Source organism: Agrilus planipennis, unplaced genomic scaffold (assembly GCF_000699045.2).
Source record: "Agrilus planipennis isolate EAB-ADULT unplaced genomic scaffold, Apla_2.0 scaffold101, whole genome shotgun sequence".
In the NCBI taxonomy this organism is placed as follows: domain Eukaryota; kingdom Metazoa; phylum Arthropoda; class Insecta; order Coleoptera; family Buprestidae; genus Agrilus; species Agrilus planipennis.
In genome coordinates this window covers 565439-589820 of record NW_020438899.1, presented here as the reverse complement: position 1 = coordinate 589820, position 24382 = coordinate 565439, and the positions used below count along the sequence as shown (strand labels likewise).

General features: G+C 31.0%; 1 protein-coding gene across 9 annotated transcripts in view; it reads right to left on the bottom strand.

The window, feature by feature from the left end:
• Positions 1-624: 624 nt before the first annotated feature.
• Positions 625-24382, bottom strand: part of LOC108735602 (protein NDRG3) — a 56565-nt gene continuing 32807 nt past the window's right edge. The window contains exons 1-11 of one of the 9 annotated variants that reach the window (XR_003230874.1): positions 22549-22673; positions 19781-20035; positions 18617-18685; positions 17799-18001; positions 16256-16376; positions 9807-10095; positions 8950-9219; positions 7492-7576; positions 3557-3675; positions 3261-3334; positions 1003-1080 (exon numbers count right to left, since the gene is read on the bottom strand). Coding sequence is in view for 6 of the 9 variants with exons in the window: in XM_018467620.2 (XP_018323122.1) it covers positions 926-1098; positions 7492-7576; positions 8950-9219; positions 9807-10095; positions 16256-16376; positions 17799-18001; positions 18617-18685; positions 19781-19995 (1425 nt within the window). In the remaining 3 variants the exon portion in view is untranslated. Of the gene's footprint in view, positions 1099-3260; positions 3335-3556; positions 3676-7491; positions 7577-8949; positions 9220-9806; positions 10096-16255; positions 16377-17798; positions 18002-18616; positions 18686-19780; positions 20036-22548; positions 22685-24382 lie in introns of those variants that run through there. The other 8 variants (XR_003230876.1, XR_003230875.1, XM_018467620.2 and 5 more) reach the window with 8 other exon arrangements.

The window sequence follows — 24382 nt, the reverse complement described above, 5'->3', positions numbered from 1 at the left end:
ATGAAAAAAAAAATTGCAGCATTTGAGCATTTTTATAGATATTTATTATTCGTAATAAAAAAAGTAATTAACCAAAAGATATGTGTGGATAATATGGCAGTGGCCCATTTATTATACTTCAGATCGGACTATTTATACATTACAAATATTAAAAACATACATATTTCACAAGCAAGTAATATTTTTATATTACACTTGTTTTGTTTACCTTTAAAGCCNCTCCAAAGAGTATGTACAAATAAATAGTTTCATTTATAAAATATTACCAATTAAATCAGTAGGTATTACACTTTATATAAAGCAATGTTTTAAATGCGTTTGTAGATATTGATTATTTCGCTTTTCATATTTTGAACAATTAACTACAATGTTTAAAGAACATAACATATTTATAACTCTATAGAAAACTACTATTTAAAATGGGTTTCATTTTAATTTTCATAATTGAAGTATATTTACTGAGAAATACGAAATTTTGAAAGCGCACACATCATAATCAGATACTTAACATATACGTAGGTAACAAGACATATAATACAAAAATTAAACTGCGACAATTTTTAAAATTACGTTCAGTCTTGAAGTTTTCAGAAATAATGTTTATTATAAAAACAAAAATATGCATTGTAGTTTTACAATTCTGTATCATTTTAACCATGTATATTAATCCAAACAATGTATGTACAAAGTTTAAATCTTTTATAATAGCATTCATATATGTAATAATTAGCCGATGTTCAGGATTGTCCAATACTCACTTGCGCATTTACAATAAGTTTTGATTAAAATTGTTGTAATAATCAGTATAATGCCACATGCCTTTTGAATAATAATAACAGTAATAATATGCATAGCGTTAATTTACTTTACCATTTCGTGTAGTATATTACTTTTGAAAAGCATAAAAGCAACAATTAGGTTGTCTTTAGCAGACTACGGCAGATATAGGATTTTCTGTGATGTTAATAATTGATGCCGGCCATTGTACACCCTGTATTTTTGGTTCCAGTTTTGTTTTGACTATCTCTTCTTCTGAAGCTTTTCGAAACATTGCCATTTTTATAGGAGACAAAGGAGCAACTGTAAAAATCCCATAAACTACAATTTTGTTAGCAATGCAGGAAAAATAAAAATACAATTAATTATTATTAGTACTAATACCTTCATATTCAAGCAAAGTTTTCGTATAGAGCATTTTTCAACAGTGCAAGCTTCACAAAACAATCTAATAAATGTACTTCAAGTGTTTAGTTATAAAAAGATGAGTGAATGTAACTTATCAATTAACAAAAATCAACAACATTCTTATTGATTAATCAGTTTCATACGTTCTTTTCTTTTTCAGTAAGAAAATACTTCTTTCTGATTTAAATATACCATCATTTAAAACAGTGACTGTTTTTGATTTTTAATGATTAAAGATAAAAACAATGTGCCTATTCTAAAATGTTTGTATAAGATAACCAATTTTTATTATAATTATATTTGGAGTTAAGATTTTCCAAACTATTTGCTTAATTAATTTCAGCAGAAAATAATATAATTATGTTTCAAGTAATTTCGTAATTAATGTATTATTACAATTTAGAACATGGTAGAATTTAGACATGTTTCAATAAGAATTAGTTACGTACCTAAGTTTGAATATTTGGTTATTTTGTCTCAAATATTTTTTGTTTTAAATTTTTTAACAATTTTATATAGACATTAATAATTTTATATCGACTAAGTACATGTGTTCATGTAATGCAAACATTAAAACTGATGTGGGTATAATTTTTTTTATCTAAAACGACAATGTTCCGTTGCAGTAGCAAATTTTAAGCACTCAGTTCTCTTGTGAATAAAAGATAAAATAAAAAATTTATTGATTTGTTTATTGCTCCCTGGTGCATAACGATGAAGTAATTTTAACTCAGTAAAAAAAAACCTAGAACATAAACTACTTTTCACATACTTTCTTTCAACTTCTTATCAGACAATTTTATTATACAGCATATAACATTACAATTTAATTTTCAATTACTTACGCAAAATGATTTGTGTAATTTTAACATGTTTTGTATCATGATGTATGAGTTTTATTTAACTTACTGTAACTCAAGAGTAGAGCAGAGCATATGCCCTTCGGGAAAGTTAGGTCAATATATAGAATTAGATTACTAAGATAAACTATTCCGTGAGTAATCATGCCTATGCTAGCGCTAGTTTTTCAAATAAAGTACCTAATTAATCGAATTTAAAAAAATTCTTTTACTTTTAAAACAACAAATTTTTATATATTTTTTTGTATACACTGGATAAATAAACAATATAATTTTTAGTGAAATAGTAAAAATTAAAAATTTTCAAAAATAATAAGTCAACAATTAAGTTGTAACTTGTATCATACTTGTATCTACCCTTTTCCATTAATAAATACAAATTTTACAATTATATTTAAAATTGCATTAATCATATTGTGTATAAGAAAGTGAAAATTAAATAGTAATTCATACATGCTATATAATGAAATTGTCTAATAAGGTTGATTGTAAATTTCCACGAAGTCAGTTTCCTTGAAGAAGCCCTAAACGGACGGACTAAACGTCGGTTGATAGAAAATAAAGACTGATTTCTACATGAATCGAGTTCTGATAAATATTTTTGTAAAAAATTATTATCTAGATTAGGAAGTAAATTTTTTTAGTTTATCTGTATGTATTGCGTTTGTGGCTTCCCTTTTTAATAGGGTAAGCAGTCACAACGTTCTGCTCGACTGTTTGATAATGTTGAAGGGCTAAACTATTAAACTGTCCCTGCATGGTCAAATATTTTTAAAAGTACCTATATTATCATTGTCAAGTGTTCACAAAAAATCCTACCATACATTTGTAGTGATGTGAAATAGGTATTGTCTGTATATGTTAACAAACACTGCTTCAAGCGTAGCAAGTAACCCAAGCTGACATACTTTAGCCTTTAATCTTCCACAATTATGTATTTTTTTAAGAAATGGTAATTGATAGAATGGTGGAAAATTAAAGACTAGCTAAACAAACTCAAAAAGGCTGATGAAGCTATATTGATTTACACAAAATTAACACCCGTCTAAATACAGTTAAACAAAAGAAACCATGCTCTTTGATTAATAAAACATTATGAAGTTTATCAGAGAGTACCTAACCACCAAAAATATGAAATAATCATTAACATTAAAACTTGCTTTTATTAAAGCTAAATACTTGATTTCAAAAATCCCCATTTACTTTTTTTCTTACCAGAGTTGAATCCAACTGAAACATATGGGGAAATTAGGTGAACACTATAGAACACCATCAGTGAAATCATCACTCTGAAATATGACAATGAAACTTATACTATTTTAGTTTGAACTATTAAAAGAAAATAGATTTGATTATAAAAGCAAAACACGAGCAAATGTGAATTAAAAAATGGTGTCATCTAAAAGTAATTTACAATTTATTAGTTTCGCTATGATTAATATATACATATGTATATGTAAAAATCAATCATTAACCACTCTGTCAAACATATTTTATTGTTTATGACTTACATAAAGTATATTATTTCTGCTTTTCACGTGCGCAGGACTAAAGAGCGATACAGAGATGACATAGTATTACTAATTACCCTCTACTGCACTACTGGATCGCCTGATACCCAATCGTACAGCTAGAAAAATAACCTGGTATATTTTCACATATCTTCTTAACCATTAATAAAACGTACAAACTTAAGGAAAATAGTTACTTATGCTAAAGAGGAACAGGTTAATCTGTTAAAATAGGTGAAGTGCCTTTTTTTTAATGCAATTAATTGTAGTTTCGTAGGGTTTCGCGATTGTTGTTTACGATAAAACTCAGGGTTCTAGGTTTCTACCGAGTGAAAATGTGTATTGCCGATATTTCACCGTAGATTGCCTGCATTATCTTCACGGCTCGTGATAGGGAACTAAATGTCGGGAATAAGCACTTCGGCGCGTTACAAATGCTAAGTTTTAGTGTGTCTAAAAAATATTTATTTATTTTCAAATTTAGCTTAAAGTTCACATGATTGTAAAACAGTAACAGAATATAGAAAAAAAATTGAAATGTTTTCACAAAGTTCTTCATTGTCTCGACAGTACTGTTTCAGTCAAAATAAGCATTTTTAGGAGTATAAGTTTAAATTATTGTAACTCTAATTTGTACCTTATCGTAAAATCTTAAATAGAGAACTAGAGAATGCTCCAAAGGATTAAAGATCGTGCAATTAGGTATAAGTTGGTGTTAAAATGTTTAAACTGTAATAACCCTTATTGTACTCTTGAAAACAGCTATATCGGCTGGAACAGTAAAAAACTTCGTGAAATCATTCCAGCTTTTTTGTTATATTCTATTATTATATATGCTTTATAACTATTGCACCGTATTAAGTTTAAATTAAATTTTAGTATATCAATATAAATTAATAATTTTATATCGACTAAGTACATGTGTTCATGTAATGCAAACATTAAAACTGATGNAATTGGCGAAAATTATGGTTATTATTTTCACTTTCTAATTTGTTACTTCCATCAATTATTATTGTAAATCTTCACTAATTGCTTTATCAGCAACTAACGACATTTACATAAGTAATTTTAATTAAATTAAGAATGTGCCTAACCTGTTTGCGGTTGATTCCTTCAGCGAATCATTCATAGAAATTCGAAATTTGTAAATATATTGAATACCAATGTTTCAAAAATTGTGAAATACAAGAAAATAGAAATTAATAAATGATGAATAAATTAAGAGGATTAACTACACACAAAAATTTTCACATTTAAAAAAAGAACCACACAAATGAATAATTAACTACATAAGCGAATGTAATTTGTATGTTGCTGATGTAATGGAATAAATAATTCACGACATATTCGAATTTGACTTTAATCTAAATATTTATATGAAAACTGTACAACCTATATGCACCGTTTGACAAGAAGACATCTTTAAGAGGAGCATTTTAACACTATTACAAATCGCTTTCTAAGTTCTATATAATGAAGTACAGATTATAAGTTACACGTAAAGGATTATTCAGTACAATTACAAATCTAATTTGTTTTTGAAAAACAAACACAACTATGTTCTGCAAATTAAAAAAAATACGACGTGTAATTATATAACACGCTACTGAAGTGAAACTTCTTCAAACACACAAACATACTGGGATAAGGGTTGAGGAATTGGCTTAATGGTATTATTTGTACGCTGTGAATTTAAATTTTACACTATACATGCCGGAGTTGCCTGAAACGAACGTTGCATTGAAGCACACTCACGGCTCAAGCGATCCCCACTACGAACTCAACTGCGTGGCAGAATAGAAGGGGGACATCCGTTGCATGATTTCGTTACATAGCAACTCGCATGAAACGAACTTACTCTACCGTGTGTAAAGAAGTTTCACTTCAAAAATCAGTATCACAGTTACGGTGTAACTTAAATCTGTAGTCATAATATGAGAGATAGAAATCAACAAATGCGTATATGCAATTACTAATAAGTACTTCAACGCTAATCAGGGTGATTGTGGTAAAGATAAAGTATTATGAGAATAGTCCCAAAGAGAGCCATGGATTAATATCCAGGACTGACAGTCTCGATTGATCACGGGCCAAAAAGTTCCATTAGGCCCAGTACACACTAGCTGCAAAAGCTATCAAGACGCTGCATCATTTTCAATCGCATAAGAAAAAATGCAAAAAAACGTCGCTCTTGATAGTGAATATTATCGAGGTGAACGCAGGTACTCGTAAAACGCCTGTTTTATCCTCACACCGCAATATGCTAGTACTCATTTGTCTATCGGGAAGTCACATTTGCCACAACGTCGTATCTCCTTTCCAACTTGTGGAAGTCTCTCAACAGGATGTCTGATAAAAATGAGAATCTGGAACTTCTCATCAAAACTCACCCCGTAATTTGGGATGTAGTCCTAGCGATTATTAAAAACCGAATTAAAAAACAGTATGAGAAAACATTTGTGAAACTATTATTGAAAACTTCGGTCAAAAAACGGAGAATAAAAAAATGCAAATAGTAAATACAAGCATTCTCAACTTTTATTAAAGTAGGTACATTGGACAGCACAACTTGTCTATTTGGCCTTTCACCATGAAAGTGAGCTTTGAAACTNTCCTTTAGATCTCAGATGTCTGGCATTCAATTTCTGATAGCCCCATTCTATCCATCCAGATGCTGTACTTACACAGTTTATCAGACATAGTGCAGACACCTTAGTGGGGTTATTAATAGCATATCGAGCTAAAATGTTTGCTCCAGCCCCTACCCCAAATCCTATTACTTGTTTCAATCCAAAATGGGACAAAACAAAATCCAACTGATTGGCCAGTTCGTCGATTGATGGATAAATGTAACTGTAGAAAGTACATTAAGAGTGTAAGTTTTTACACATTCGAACAATTTATATTATTTAGAGCATCTTGTTTATTTGTAAGTTTTTACGAAATTACCTGAAATATATAACAATGCGATTTTTTGTTGTAGTTAAAAATTCTATTTTTGTTATTGATTACCTAGTCTTACTATTAACTATCTAACTGTTGGAGATATGGAATATAAATCACAATTAAAAAACAATGCTTTAGTAGGCCAGTCTTGTGAAACTGCAATTAATGTCTTGTATTTTATGTGATAAGAAGTACAAGATAAATTGGTAAAGGCTTTTGCGGCCAGTAGGGGAACTAATCACGCTATGAGGTCTGCAGGTAATGGCAAAATTAAATGAAGAACAGCATCGATTTAACGGGATAAAAGAGTGCAACAGGTTACCAGGTTAGATCAAGGATAGTAGAAGTTCTTTCTATTATAGAAATCAAGTAGCAAATCATTTATTGTAATAAAAGAGCACATTTTAGTACTTTTCTGTAACCGATTCAATTCTGGGACTTTTTTTCAATCCACTAGCTAATATTGTCAATCACAAAAATACACAGATATAAAAGATGTGAAGTAAATTCAAGCAAAAACAAACATAATTCGAAGAGTATTTGAATGTAGGCAGTTAAAATAATAAAAGACACGACAAAATGTAGTGTTATATAATGAAACGATACATACCATTTGCACAAATCCAATGCAAACAATGTAAAAGTAAAAAACAAATTCAGTAACTTATTTTTGTGTTTATCAGCATAACAGTAGTACTACTCCACATACCGCAAAGTTAATAATAATTGAAAAGATAAAACGTAAAATACCTACATAAACAAATATATTATGTAACGATCGAAACTTCAACTATTATAGGAAATGCTCTTCTATATAATATGCGTTGTCTATATGCACACAAAAAATATGCAAAGCGTGTGGCATGTGCTTGTTCTGTGTTCATAAATATATATATAGATAATTTTAAACTACTTTAATTGATTTTGTGTGATAAATATGGTATAAAAAATATGAAAAACATATAGAATGAAATGTCATTACATACCGTAACCCTCTCCTTGTAAGAAAAGTCGGAACGCTTCGCTGACTTTGGCAGGTTGCTCTTCTAATACCATACCGCAATCTGAAATCTAAAGAAAACATTAATCTAGTTAGTCGAAATCGAATGAACTTTGCTGTGACGGTTGGTGTCTTCAAAAATAATTTAAGAGTTTCAAAAAACGGAGACAAAATTAAATATAATTAGATACAATACACCTTTGAATATCCCTCAAAATATGCCAAGAAACGTGTCGTACAATATCAATATTTCGAGTTAAGTCTATTTGTACTAATAGGGGGATTAATTTTGCAGAAGACTATGTTAGTAAACTCCGAAAGCGACATGACAATATCCACGAAGTATGTTCCGCCATGCAAAGCAAGCAACCGTATTAAGAACACGTATGACATAAGGATTCCAAGGAGACTATAATAGTGGCTACACAATCTACGACACTAGAGGACTCTAAAGGACTGTTATCAAATCTAAGGTCCACATAAAACTGTCAATTGAATAAATGATGTCATTTAAACGAACACCGAATGGAAAAACGAAAGTTGTCCATTTTAACTGATTCGATACCATATGTTACGTTGGCGACAATCACGAAGATGCTCGCATCAGAATTATACAAGCTCGATCTCGGGATCCCCAATATAAAGAATTCACAGAGCCAGTTTTAGAGTCACATCTAAAAGACCTCAAGACTCGTTTGTTAACCAGAAGGAATACACGTAGGTTCATTGAATGGTCGCAGACTTGAACATAGACCGCAGAACAGCTATGGTATACAAAAAGAAGTTTGGCCGGCTACCGGAGCTGAAGATGTTACGAGTTATGTTTCGGTACCTGACATGTACCGGGAATCCACGACAAGAAGCTGCCCAATTGAATATAGTGCATTGCAACATCCATTTGACTTACAAAAAGGATCACAGCTGCAAGTGCTTTTAAAGGAAGCATAGAACATGATCCGGGACGCAATATCCTTAAGAAGAGGAGTGTTACGTATAAACATGTATGAGTGTCAGAATCCTTATAATAATTGCAAGTGTTCCTTAAACAGTAGCCTCCAGTATATAAAAATTATTTTGGAATAATTCTTTGGAGCCCTCATACTTAATATCTACCTTAATTTATTTATTACACTTTGCGTAAGATACATTCCAAGGTGAGAATTGACCTCTGAGAGGGTGCCACTTGCAATAAACATTAAAGAGGTGACAAGAATATGAAGCTTTAGAACATTTCTTTGAAATAATAAAAGATTATTTTTGGCTTGTAATACTAAATGAAATGCCTTATTCAGTAGTCAGTTCTGTTTTCGGTAATAACCCTATCTCGAAGGCGTGTTCCAAAACAAGCAAATAAGTTTTTTCCTAACTACATACAGATAGATACCTCACACTACTGTCGACACTAATTGAACCATTACTCTTATTTATTATAAACGCTAATTACCTTCATCCAAGATGATGTTGCAGGATCTAGACGACCATTTAATGTTACCGTGTCATCGGCATGAGGACTGAGAGCTCCTGTTATATTCAAAACTGGCATTTGCAAAGTATTAGCATCTCTTTTTTTTGTAGGATCCATCTCTCTCTGAATATTTAAATCAGTTCGTCGGATGTAGCTGTCAATGAGCAAAGCCAAATTTGTTGGATTTACATGTTTCTCGAAATAGCTTTTGTACACCTGTACTAAGTCATGGTTTCTTTCTTCAGTATTCTGTACACAATAAATGGTAATTAATTTAAACTTTTAAAAGATGCTAGGCCATTGCTACTATCTTAATGGATATACAATATTGCTATTCTATTTGTTTAATATCAGTTACTCAATAGTTAAAATGCTACGTGTCAATATTTTCTTCCCATGAAAGAGAGCCATTACTAAGGTATACACAAAATAAATAAATAAAAAATTTACATTAATGAATGATACAAATATATAAAACTAAAACCTAACAAATAATAATAATAAAAAAAAATCAAAAGAAACAAGTGCGAACATAAAACTGCGAGAATTATTTTTCAAAAATTACACCATATATATTCTATTCTATAATAAGTAACAAATCAGATAAAAGAAGTTACCAAAATTTAAACCTGAACAGTATGCTTTTAAATAAAAGTTACATGATGGAAAAATTGTTATCATGACGAAAAGTTATTATTTATTATTAATTTAAAAGTATTATTTTATTCATAAACCATAATAGATATAATTTTTTAGGAAGAAAAAGGAAGTGTGTAGAAAAAAAAATAATTTCTCCCGTTGATTGCTGATGTTACAAGAAATAAAATTAATCTTACCCTTCCAAAATGATGCCACATCAGGTAGTCAAGAACACCTTGAGTCATTCCTTTAGATCTCAGATGTCTGGCATTCAATTTCTGATAGCCCCATTCTATCCATCCAGATGCTGTACTTACACAGTTTATCAGACATAGTGCAGACACCTTAGTGGGGTTATTAATAGCATATCGAGCTAAAATGTTTGCTCCAGCCCCTACCCCAAATCCTATTACTTGTTTCAATCCAAAATGGGACAAAACAAAATCCAACTGATTGGCCAGTTCGTCGATTGATGGATAAATGTAACTGTAGAAAGTACATTAAGAGTGTAAGTTTTTACACATTCGAACAATTTATATTATTTAGAGCATCTTGTTTATTTGTAAGTTTTTACGAAATTACCTGAAATATATAACAATGCGATTTTTTGTTGTAGTTAAAAATTCTATTTTTGTTATTGATTACCTAGTCTTACTATTAACTATCTAACTGTTGGAGATATGGAATATAAATCACAATTAAAAAACAATGCTTTAGTAGGCCAGTCTTGTGAAACTGCAATTAATGTCTTGTATTTTATGTGATAAGAAGTACAAGATAAATTGGTAAAGGCTTTTGCGGCCAGTAGGGGAACTAATCACGCTATGAGGTCTGCAGGTAATGGCAAAATTAAATGAAGAACAGCATCGATTTAACGGGATAAAAGAGTGCAACAGGTTACCAGGTTAGATCAAGGATAGTAGAAGTTCTTTCTCGTCTAAGAACTGTGAAAGTACACCTGCTGATAACGTAACGTTGGTCTCAAGTAAACGAGATTTGTATAACTTACTATTATTTGTTCTTTTTTTCTTTCCTTGTATCAAATCGATGTAGTTAGTGCATACTAAATAATGCTCTTATGTTTACAACAGATTCACAAAAACCTAATAATCCTGAAGAAATGTTGAATTTAGAACTATATTGCTTAATTAAAACTTATAAATCTCGACATCTATATATATAAAAGAAAGTCGTTTTAGTTACACTATTTATAACTCAAGAACGGCTTAACCGATTTGGCTGAAAATTGGTGGGGAGGTAGCTTATAACCAGGGGACGGACATACTTTTTATCCCGTTCCCGTGGAAAAAGAAAAAGTGGTATAAGAAAACGCAACTGACAGCTAAACGTAATGTTGTCTATGGTTAAGTATGGTGTTTTACTTATAGTCAAATTTACCTGAAACTTGGCTTTAATACTTTTTCATATAAAATTAGTGACATACATACCTATTTCAACATTTTACAAAATTCTACGCCTTTAGGAAGCTGAAAGGGGTTTGCAAACATTGCATGTTTGTTTTTGATCCGATTTACTTGAAACTGGTTAAAAAAATTCTAATCTCTGTTGGGGGAGATGAGTGGTGAAGAGGAGTTGCAATGTTTGAATGGAACATATATTATTTTTGGTCAAATTTACTTGAAACTTGGTCTTAATGGTCTCTCATTTAATTTCTGAAAGACCTATCTGGATATTTTGAAAAATTCAACCTCCATAGGCGGGGTGGGGGTAAAAAGGTGTTGCAATTTTTGTGGGAAGGGGACATACCTTATTTGTGGTTGAATTTACTTGAAACTTGGTATATATGCTGATTGATATTATTAATCAAATGAAAAGACGTTGCAACGTTTCCGTGGGGTATATTTTATTTGTACTTGGATTTACTCGAAGGTTGCTCATTGTTGAAATTAAGCAAATACGTGTTTTGACAATTTTTAAAAATCAACCCTTAAGGATGAAATGTTGTTGCTCGGTTTGTATTTGAAATCTAAGATGCCGACGTTACATAAAATTAAAACGTTGTAAGGGTGAATTGGGAGTTAAAAGGTTTTATGGAGAAACAATATTAATTTCTGCGAGCGAAGCCGCGGGGAAAAGCTAGTTTACAATATATTACAATCCAGAATTAAACCCGATTGAGTTGCTATGTTGCGTTAAAGCAGTTTGTTGGTGATAGGAATGATGGCTTTAATTTTAAATGTGTTAAGAACTTGTGCGGAGTTTTTTTATTCTTTTTTTTAAGGAACACTGGAAAAAGGGTGTTATGGACGATGAAAATAATAATGGTAGTAATGAAAGTGAATATGATTCAGACAATTAGAAGTTTTATTTGTTTTTTTGTTAAATATAGCTTTTATGCTTAAAAGTACTTAAAAATTTCAATGTGTTAATTTCTATGCACCTACATGCTAATTATTTGTTGTTTCAATTTTTCTGTGTGTTTCTACTCTAGGTACATGAAGTATAATTTTGCAATAACATCAATTTGTTTATAAGTCAGTTATTTTACTCGCTATTATACGATTTTATCTTATTGCAATGTTAGTATTAATTATTAAATAAATCCTTTATGTAAATTAATGTTCGGAAAGAAAAANTGGATATAAAATTTGTAATATTAATAGGCAAAAATGGGCTACTTCGCGCAAGAAACGATTAATATACATCTATAAAATCTTCCTTAACCTTTTGAAGATTTCCCTAATTTGAAGGAACCGCGTCTAGAACCGGACAACGATGAGAATAGCGCCACAGCCATCATTATCTACCAAGCCGTAAAGTAGGAAATCTGGCAACAGCAAGCGGGCCTATCAACAGTTACGAGAACGATGCATATACGCCGGGACTTCCACGAGTTTATTCAGGTTTACGTATGCGTATGCGTGTAAAAATCTGATGTTTCTTCTATTAAAAAGTGTTTATATATTGGCTTGTGCTAATTTAAACTTTAAGTGAATAAGACACTTGTTTAGTATTAGTGTAGCTCTTTGAGTATCAGTAAGTCAACATAAAAATTGCACCTCCTTTCAGGTATAAAAATGCCGCGTATTTGTTGTTTTCCTGGATGCAAATCAATTATAATTGTACATTGAAAGCACACTAAACGAAAAAGGTACGTGATAATAAGAAAATGCAAAGAAAACAAAAAAAATTAAAATTCTGATCAATCATGAGATTTAGATCTTATCGTGATTCCCCAAAAAGTATTATGAACATTTATAATTATTGGTTTTTGTATAATTTATCATAAATGCGCCCACAAACAAAATCCAGTTGCGATAACAGGTGATCGTGGATGATGGTGATCTTTGATCATACATACGTTCTTCCTACTCCTCACGTCCTACGATCTCAATCTATAAGACAACACTGTCAAACATACGTTTTATGACAATTTATAAAAATACAAAATACAACACGGATGCTGCCAAGTAGTAGCTAATTGAATGTGGCGTTGCGTGATCCTACCAGGGTCGCACCTGTACTTTCAAATACGTTTTCCGAAAACCGTTGGACTTTCGGACTACCAAAGATCTACTTAATTTTCTTGTCTTATGGTGCCCTATCACCTCCTGCAAACTTGCTACTTATTTCAGAAACACCTTGAATAGTAAGCAAACTGTTACCATAATAACAAGTTTCATTAACAGAAAGTTACATCTATTTCGGAGTACTCAACAGTCACAACAAACTTCAGGGAAATTCAAGTAGAAAAGGTGTTACAGTTTAAAGAAAGGTACGCATATTTTTCGAGAGTAATATGTATACTTTTTATTAAGTATTTCATTGTGCATGAAGTGATTAACAATTTATTTTATTATACCTTTAAGTTACATCGGTTCAAGACCAAAGAAACATTTGATAATAAACATTTCGGTAAAAATGAAAAGGCTTCCAATTTGTTTTTGAGTCGTCAAAATAAAAATCAAACAATTTTGAACGCTATTGGGATCCGTCAAATGGGCATACACCACCTGGTGGCAAAATTTATAACTAGAATGAGGGAAAAATTTACATAGGAACTGTGCACCCAAATTGTAAAATTGTTTATTAAAATAATAAAACACGTTAAAAAAGTAAAAATTTTTTCGATGATGGAGTCGACGAAGTTTTCTTCTAAAGTTAAATCAAATAAAAAGTTAATATGTTCAGTCAAAAGCTGCAATAGCACTTCAGACATAGATCTTCACTCTTCGCCTACATTAACTACTTACCAATAAAAACTAACCGTTTTATATATGTAAAAAATATACTCGGAAAATTAGAGAAAAAAGTAAACTAATAGAAGCTTGGATGAAAGCAGTAGGTATCAAAGAAGTGAATTCCGGAATAAAAATTTGTTCACGTCATTTTAATGCACATGATTATATTTCAGCAAGTATTTACCATCAGCCATAACCTTAATATTTAAAACTAGAATCATACTAAAATTATAAAGTGAGAAATTATTTATTCCTGTGTAATTGATTTAACACAATTCTAATGATACGATATAAGTATTTTGAGGTTAAGAACCTACCTGCTGCAATACAACAAAGTTGCAATAATGTGTTTGCAACGTTCTCTTAAATCGGCTTTGCACGTGCAAGTCATTGATATGATATTGCTTAAATCACCCAGAATCACCTCACCAATTATATAACGTGAATCACTTTTTAAATCCGAAGTTTGTAAAAAGTAGGCAGTAAACTTGACGGAATTTGAAGGCTAGCTTCCGGATTTGTTATTTCCGAATTTTATAATGTGATTGGCATTAAAAACACGCTCACCTTCAACGAAATTTCCTTTCCGAGGCTTTGTGTCAGCCCAATCACATATTGTGTCAATACTTATCATTTTATCGTAATTTAAAAACTTGGAAATTGCACGGTACATTATAGGAACTACGATAAATTTTCCCTAATCGGCGCCACGTTTTTAGGCTCCTCCCATTTGACTGATCCCAGTAGCGTAAAGAATCCAATACCATAGTCTTCTTAATATCTCAATAAATGTTTTGTTGCAAAATTATTCATTTTTCTTATTTAAATTCAACTGGTGGCCTGTGCAAGGTCGAATTAAAGTATTAAAAGCACTGCTGACTTAGGATTATTTAAAGGTTGCGGTCCATGTAAAGCAAGCGTGCATATTGCATAATGAATTTTTTTTTTGCAAATATGAGATCTTTTAATACGTAGCACATTGAAATTGCCTTTTTTGTGTGCCCCGTTGTTTGTATGCTGTTATTGTATATAGTAAACTTTAGTTATGTATCCGCCTCAAAAGCGTTTATTATTTTTGGTAGGCCTGGACAGTACAATACTTCAGATCAAAAACATGCATAAAAAATGTATAAAATATCGATGCAGTGCAATGAAAAATTAATTTCACGTCAGTCACTTCTTAGGTGTGTGATTTATTTTAACCAAATTTCATTACACAAACGTACTACATTTATAATTAAATAGATAATTCACGCCACTCAATTACTACCCACAATATCTAGCAATTGAGGATAATCAGGTTAAAGAGTAGTGTTATTTTCAAATTTCGTAGATTTTAATACAGCAGAAGTATTTTACGAATTTCTAAAGTGGCGAAACATTATTTTTTTTTATGGATAAACAAGTTCTGTTCTCCCTAAAAAATATCAACGAAAGATGATTCTGTAAAAAATGACAATTAAGAATAATATGGAAATTTTGTTGTAATAATCTTTATAAATATAAAAATGAATCGCAAAACTCGAGAACGGCTGGACCAATTTTGATAGTTTTTTAAAAATATTCTTATGAAGAGAAAATTTGGAAAAATTGCCCAGAAAAAACCTCACTTTTCTTTTCCCATAAAAACTCCAGAGTAATTTAAAATATCTATATCCAGCTGTCAAACATTTCACGTGAATCAAAACAAAAGAAAGGCGCGTTAGGATTATCTTTGGTATGTATTCAAGTTGATAAAGCTGTATGGATATTAACTGATCATTCTGAAATACGTTTTATTTACTTATTTTTTCTATTGGACTGCGACAGGGGTAGCTAGTCGAAATATAATTTTGGTAAACATCAAAATATTCCCAATAAACTCTCACTATAGACTATAGAAATGGTCCAATTTTATCCTCTACCATTAGATCGTTTATAAATCCTAATCCTTACTAATATAATAATTGCGAAGACGATTTTGTTTGTTTGCTACCATTTCACGCCTAAACTGCTTAACCGACCTCCATGAAATTTTTTACACACATTATCAACGATACAGAAAAGGACATAGGGTACCTTTTATCCAGAAAAAAATAGTTCTCGAGGAATGTAAAAATTAGTTTTATGTGTTCGTCGATGATCTTGACACATATTTAGGAGATCAATACTACCGTTGCGGCGAATATAAAACCTAATTTCGATTAAATAGAACTGTTTATGTCAACGGAATAATTAAAGAGTCGTTTCTTATTAATTGCTCTTGAGGGAATAATAACCGAAGACCTCGACGCTAATTTCAATGGTTAAAAGTAACTGCTTCAAAGCAGTTTTAGCAGGCGCTAAATAATAACTACTGTTTGTGTGATCTACTTACATGTACGCTCGATATAAATGTATAAATACTTCGCAAAATTCACCTTGTTATGATTACGTAATGTACCTACTAATGGAAAAAAACTTACTCTTCTGGCAGCGTCTGGGCCCCCTCCTCTTGTCCAGGAGCGTTAACGTGGTAAACGCAAAAGTTTTCAAGCAATGCTCTCATATCAACATAATTAAAGAAGGCTTGAAAACTGGAAATATCTGGAAATGATACAAAATGTTCTTTTACACAAGATATTAAATGAAAATATAGGACTATAAACAACTATTATTATTATTCAGATTAATAAATTTTTGTAAATGAGTTTGTCAAGTAATCCTAATTTATTTACAGTTGACAAAATTAATTTTAAAATCAAAATTTGTACGTGTTAGAAAGTTGCTTACATTAATATCAATACTTTCAGGAACGTTTTTACATTTAGTAGCAATTAATATTTTAATAATTAACAATCAAATCATTACGTTTTTCCTTATTAGCTTAAAATAACCTGTAGTGGATTAAAAAAGGAAAACTGCCTGTTTAAGAAGACAAACGTTTAACACGAGGTGCGATCCAAAAGTTCTCGGTCTGATACCATAACAGAAGACAGGGACATGTCGTGTGTGCCATAAGGTCAGACCGTGAATTCGAGCTTTAACTGCGATGCTTTGAGGCGGTTTAGCAAGAGCATTAGGTCCAAAAGACCCGAACATTGGCGTGAAAAGAGTTGGATGCTGCACTACGACAATGTCCCATGTCACACGTCATTTGCGAAGCGAGAATTTTTAGCGAAAAATTCAATGGTGATCGTTCCCCTTCCCCTACCCCTTTTCGCTCGATTTAACTCCGTGTGACATAAGTTCTTCCCAAAACTAAAAATCGAACTGAAAGAACGTCGTTTTGATACCGTAGAAAAAAATCAAAGATAATTGAAGGCGGTACTCGACCGGTTCTCAAAAGAAGACTTCCAGAAAATCTTCCAAGAGTGGAAAAAATGTTGGGACCAGTGCATAAACGCTGAGGGGGGTCTATTTCGAGGGTCACGGCGGCGGTGAAGTTCAAAAATAATTTTCGAAGGATTTGATTGATCCTTTTTATAATTAATTTAAACCATGTTGTTTCTAAGTTACAATTCAATGAAAATAATCTGTTAAAGGCTGTTCTAAATATTCGTCCCATTTGAATAAAGTTAGCGTAAAATAAGCAGTTCCTTTTGAAAGATTTCAAAGTCACTAGTTTAGCAAACATTTCTTTACTTCAGTTTTTACTTTAATAAAAAAATAGCACAAACATTTTTGTTACCACATTGTGCAAATTTAAAAATTTATCCAAAAAGTCGATCGCAGCTTTATATTCATCCGATTTTAAATTGTTTAAAGCTAATATGTAGGGTTCATTGCTAATCATTAACAGCTTCACCAAAAATCAAATTTTGCAAATGTGTCCTACAATTTTATTTAACTTTTTTTAGGCTTTTTCCTTTTGGTACCTATTTTACATCTTAAGAAAGATGTTCAAAGTATGTAAGTACTTAGTTTATTTCTCTATAGGTATTTTATTTCAGCGCTGATTTTGATTTAAATCCTGTCAGTCTCTTTCATTCCTTAAAACTAAATTGAAATCTATAAAGTTAAACTTACAATTTAAACCTAAATCGTGGTATGTTATTATGGCCGGCTTTCCTCGAACGCCTTGAATAGCCACGGTCAAAGCGACGCCACGATCAATTTCTATTACTTCCTCTTGAATAGAAGAATTTTCTCTTGAGAGGGAACGACTCGATGGAAAATGTAGTTGAATATTTTTCAATTCAATATCGTCCATGCTGTCCGACGGCATTGTGCTAAATAATGTTACTATTAAATTCCTACTTTCGGCATAGATCCAATAATTAAACTCTTCTTCGAAATTATAGTATATTGACGGTTTTCATTTCATAGGTTGAGACAATTTATTCATTTTTTATCGAGTACAGAAATACATTTGTCAACGTTTTTGAAGAAGCTAGTTTTTGATAATACAATCTTAATTTAATGAAGAATGTTATGTACTTAGTTTATTCTTTTTGTGCAGTTTTGTATGTAAATAAAAACACTATTGCAAATAATTTCCATGCGTCAAAATTGTCATGATGTCATGTTTTAAAACCAATTGGAAAATTATCTACTTTTACTAGACCACCACCTGATTTTTTGCAATGGTTTAAATAATCCTCTATTGTAATTTAAATTTTAGTTATGAATTAAAAGAATGAAGCATTCTGCAAAAAATATATGGTGACTTTTTTTAATAACTAACAATAAGATAAGTCTAACACACGTTTCGAAATTCAAAATTGCAAGCTAATACCACCATTAATATATCATCAGCATTTGCTTGATACGAGAGTTACCTTCTTACAATAACAATATATTATACAATATACAAGTAATATACCAATAAATACAAAATTACTTACCCCAACAGGGCAGTTTCTTCTGCCACACCAGACATTGGCATTTTATCTTTTGAATTGATGCTATCCTTCCTAAAATACATTCATTTACCTCAGAAATATAACGCAACAGTTTCAAAAAAAATAAGTGCCTACACTTATAATTTATTCGAAACAAAAATTTTCGTTATCTTTGACATTGTTATACACAAAAAGAGTGATATTAACAGCTTTAGTGTTCTCCAAAAATGATCATCTTTTTCTGTAATTTCGTACTTTTCCAAATAACAATGAAGTCAGAAATCTAAGCGATTTTAAAATGTTTTAATAAACCTCTATGAACATTGAACAATTTATTATATAATCATATCAACAATTAACTCAAAGCTTAATTGGAAAACCCAAATCAACGGACATATTTATAAATAAATAACAAACGTACATTACTCTTGAGGATGACAATACTGAAAAACAATAAAAAAGCACTCATCAATCAAAACAATAAAAATTGTAACAACGAACCGAAAGCAATACAAACGCACATAAATAATTGTTGTATTTTCCTGCAACTAACTAAATATAAAAAGTTAAAATTCTCACGTTGCAGACAACATGCAGGCAAAATGAACATGTAGTCATGCGTTATAAAAACTTACCATACAAATATAACATATCATGCCAAAAAAAGTCTACTTCAAAAATAATAAAAGTGCTTTAGCTACATCAATAAAAAAAAATTGGGGTTCTTGTTATTGAAAATGTTAATTTAAGAGGTACACCTACAATGTTGATTATCTTACATAAAACATGAAGTAAACAATCCAAAAAATAGGTGTGTAGGTTCTGCATTAAATGTCTATTTAGTTCAGTATTATAAAGGTTAGCGTACCACTTAAATCGTGTAGAAAAAATATCAATTTTCTTATATACACATTAATAATAATTTTCCTTGTTTTATTTCCCAGATAGGTACCTACCCATTTTTTTTAATAATTAGTTATCAAAACAAGAAATATTACATTTAAAAATTTTTACTACAATTTTTTTAAACTTTTCATTAAAGATTAGAATTCTAATCCAGAGTTGGATAAAGTTATTAAACAGTTAAACATTCATTAAGGAGTAGTGAATACTGAATACATTTTAAATAACATCAAGAAAAAACTGTTTTAACTACATAATTATTACCTTCCACTTATGACTGTAGATGTATTAGTTTCAATTAATTTTTCATCTTTTGGACCAGGAAAAGTAAAGCTGAAGGCTTTCTTGAAACCTTCTAAAATCCCAGAAGGATTTAAGGTTGTGCCAGTTTTTCCAATAAAAGTAGTTGCTCTATATACGTCCCCGGATGAACGACCATCTTGCAGGGATTGGTAAGAACCTCCTATACTCCCTGGCATTCCCGACAATTATGAAGGACACAGACTAGCTACTGGTGTCCTGGCACGGTGACAAAAAAAAGACCAATCGACATTTTAATTTTATGAAAGTAATGCTTGGGTATCCTAATTTACAGTAATCTTTTAAGAAAAATTAATAGATACGCACATGGGGGGTAATTAGCACTAATTATGAAACGTACAGGTATTATTGCGCGAACTTCTACTTTAACGAAAATAATTGATTACAATTGTTTCATCTTTTTAAATACATTTGAACTGATCTATTGTTGTCTTCCACCATTGCAATACCATAACTTAAATTCTTTCTAATTTACCACAACTTTAATTCATATTTCATTGGTTTAAAGTCGTTCAAATTTTATTGCGAAAACAGAGATTATAATATAATTAGTCGTATTGTACACCTATGGATATAAAATTTGTAATATTAATAGGCAAAAATGGGCTACTTCGCGCAAGAAACGATTAATATACATCTATAAAATCTTCCTTAACCTTTTGAAGATTTCCCTAATTTGAAGGAACCGCGTCTAGAACCGGACAACGATGAGAATAGCGCCACAGCCATCATTATCTACCAAGCCGTAAAGTAGGAAATCTGGCAACAGCAAGCGGGCCTATCAACAGTTACGAGAACGATGCATATACGCCGGGACTTCCACGAGTTTATTCAGGTTTACGTATGCGTATGCGTGTAAAAATCTGATGTTTCTTCTATTAAAAAGTGTTTATATATTGGCTTGTGCTAATTTAAACTTTAAGTGAATAAGACACTTGTTTAGTATTAGTGTAGCTCTTTGAGTATCAGTAAGTCAACATAAAAATTGCACCTCCTTTCAGGTATAAAAATGCCGCGTATTTGTTGTTTTCCTGGATGCAAATCAATTATAATTGTACATTGAAAGCACACTAAACGAAAAAGGTACGTGATAATAAGAAAATGCAAAGAAAACAAAAAAAATTAAAATTCTGATCAATCATGAGATTTAGATCTTATCGTGATTCCCCAAAAAGTATTATGAACATTTATAATTATTGGTTTTTGTATAATTTATCATAAATGCGCCCACAAACAAAATCCAGTTGCGATAACAGGTGATCGTGGATGATGGTGATCTTTGATCATACATATGTACAGGTAGGTATGTGTACAGATGGATGGGTAACAAGTTTACTAGAAATCGGTATAATGCAAAAGATAATCTACGAAAAGATTATTTCTCTTATTAAATGCTTATACATCGAATGCAACCCTACATATCACATATGTATGAGGAAAAAAATACCTTTTAACTAAACCGTAATCAACTATGATTCTTATTTACAAAAATACAACTTCATGTTAAAGTGCATAATTTTTTTCAACTTTTTCTATACAGTATGCAAAAATAATACCTAAACAACGTTATTTAGTTTGTTCTAATTTTACGAACAACCAAAATATGGACCTGCAGCCAAACTCGAAATTTTCAACTATAGCGTATAACTCCAAAACAAAACACGACAGCGTGTTTCGTTTCAAAAAAGGGGATCAGGAAGGTGCTATTTATTTTTTTGTATTTCTTAAATGTTACGGAGTTGTTCTATATCTAAACATCGAAATTTTCACGCCCTGTACAGCATTTCTACCATACTATCCAGCATCACATACAACTCAACAAAGTTCAACATTTCACATAAAACTACTGGATTGTTTTCTTTTATTTGAGTTTTAATCGATTACTAGCTACCTAAGAGGCACCAATCGATCAAAAATAATTAAGTGCATCTAAAAGTAGTTTATTGTGCTGAAAAATACTTATAAATAGTGAATTTCCTGTACAAGTACCCATGTATCTAGTTACGTAAAGTAATAAAACCTTTTGAAATAAATACCGTCCAGCATTAGGTTTAAAAAATAGGTCACCCTATACCTATTATAGGTACACATATGATACCTTCCCACCGTTTTTAACTTCCTAGATTTTTCTATATTCGTTATTAAATTAAATCGATAAAATGAGTAGGTGTAAGTTTATTAGAACAGTCAGTTCAGATAAAAAACATGTATGTAGTATGTAGGTAGGTACAGATGTAGATAAGTGTAAAAATATAAAAACTTTTCTGAAATACCTACCTAGCTGTTTGTATTAGCTTGATATACCTAAGTACAATGATACCACCCTCATAAATAATAAATCATTCCTATATCCTTTTACAAAGGAAAGAATACTTTCTTTTATAACGAACTGTTTTAATAGCATGCAGGTGAGGGTGAATTTGTAACTATAGGTAGCATATAAAATAATAGCTAGTAGACATTTGAACTGTCATGCACATACTACAAAAACTAAATTCATGAAATTATAAATGGGGCAGCAATTAATATTTTATAGTTGCTTTTGAATATATAAATACATTATTACAATAAAAATACACACATACAATGCGCATATACTTAGTTGTTCTATTGATTGGTTTACGAAGCGCAAGAAGCGTATCATACCCAGACAGCACGATTATTTCTAAACATTTGCAGATTATCAAACACTACCATTTTAAAAAATTTACCTTCAGTTGTCAAAAGCCAATCTTTTTGCTTATGGTCACCTACCACACAAATAAAACCTGAATTACTTCTAGCGAAATACTACTACCAACAAATATCTTTACCGACTGGCTGCGATATCTATGGTGCTGCGCGTGCTACGCGTTTGTCTTTTTCAACTCGGTTGGTATTGGTCGAGCACATTCACGTGATATTATTGGCCAGTATCATATAAATCTGAACAGTGCGGTATCATTAGGGCTTTTTACTTTAATTAGTGTATTTATGTTTGTTTCACAAAACTATTTTTACATTCTTACAGCTCGTTCTGCTCGAAGCTATTGTCAAAGAGTAACATAATACTGNAAAGGGGTTTGCAAACATTGCATGTTTGTTTTTGATCCGATTTACTTGAAACTGGTTAAAAAAATTCTAATCTCTGTTGGGGGAGATGAGTGGTGAAGAGGAGTTGCAATGTTTGAATGGAACATATATTATTTTTGGTCAAATTTACTTGAAACTTGGTCTTAATGGTCTCTCATTTAATTTCTGAAAGACCTATCTGGATATTTTGAAAAATTCAACTTTCAAGGGGGGGGGGGGGTAAAAAGGTGTTGCAATTGTTTGGGACATACTCTGTATTTGAGGTTGAATTTACTTGAAACTTGGTATATATGCTTTTTAATATTATTAATCAAATGAAAAGAGTTTGCAACGTTTCCATGGGTATATTTTATTTGTACTCAGGTTTACTCGAAGGTTGCTCATTGTTGAAATTAAGCAAATACGTGTTTTGGCAATTTTAAAAATCAACCCTTAAAGACGAAATGTTGTAGCTACGTATGTATTTGAAATCTAAGATGGCGACATTACATAAAATTAAAACGTTGTAAGGGTGAATTGGGAGTTAAAAGGTTTTATGGAGAAACAATATTAATTTCTGCGAGCGAAGCCGCGGGGAAAAGCTAGTATCTGTATAAAATCCACTAATTTTTCATATTCGAGAAGTTGTAGATTTTAAGTCGCTTTTGAAAATTCGAGTACCTGTTCAACAAATATCAACGTTTTAAGATCATAGAAAGTTAAAATCAAAATCAGTTGATCTGTTCGAGAATATTGTTGACGATAAGTTTCAAAAAATGTTTCTTTTTTCTTTTGAAACGAAATTTGAATTCTTAGTAAAATGGAGATTTGGTATTCACGTCAGCTATCTGTTTGTTCTTTACAAACGTTAACAAAACCTGTGGATCGTCGTATGAAAAAGTAATTTTAAACAATTATCGGATTTTTAAGCTCCAAACTCTTAAGAGCTCAATTACTCGTAAATGCATGTTTTCTATCAATTTGAGCTCGAAAATAAGCAAGAATTTCAGGGTTAAACGTTGTAAATATTTATCTCTATCAATTTTCCAAAAAAAATAAAATAGGTTACTCTATATTTAAAACCTTATGTCAGTAAAAAGGATTTTTAATTTCACATCGAACGGTATAAAGTCAAAATTAAGTTTCGGAAATTCGTGTTAAAACGGACAACCCAGATCGCATTTTTCTTGCCTTTAATAGTTTGCTATTTGGTCTCATTCTCATAGTGTCATAGTCAAATTTTTATAAATAAATTTTTAACTGTCCTTAGTTAATCATTTAATAAAGAAGTATTGAATTTTATCTTGCAAACACATTAACCTTTGACGCCAACTAATCGCGTGGCTAGAATTTAATCCAAGCAACCTCTATTCGTTATAAACGAGTCGCCTTTATTATTCTGAAATGAATAGAGACAGCTTTGAATAAATTGTAGAAATAAATAAAAGTAAATCAAAAATACTGGTAAGCACGGGAAGAAAAAGTAGGGAAAGA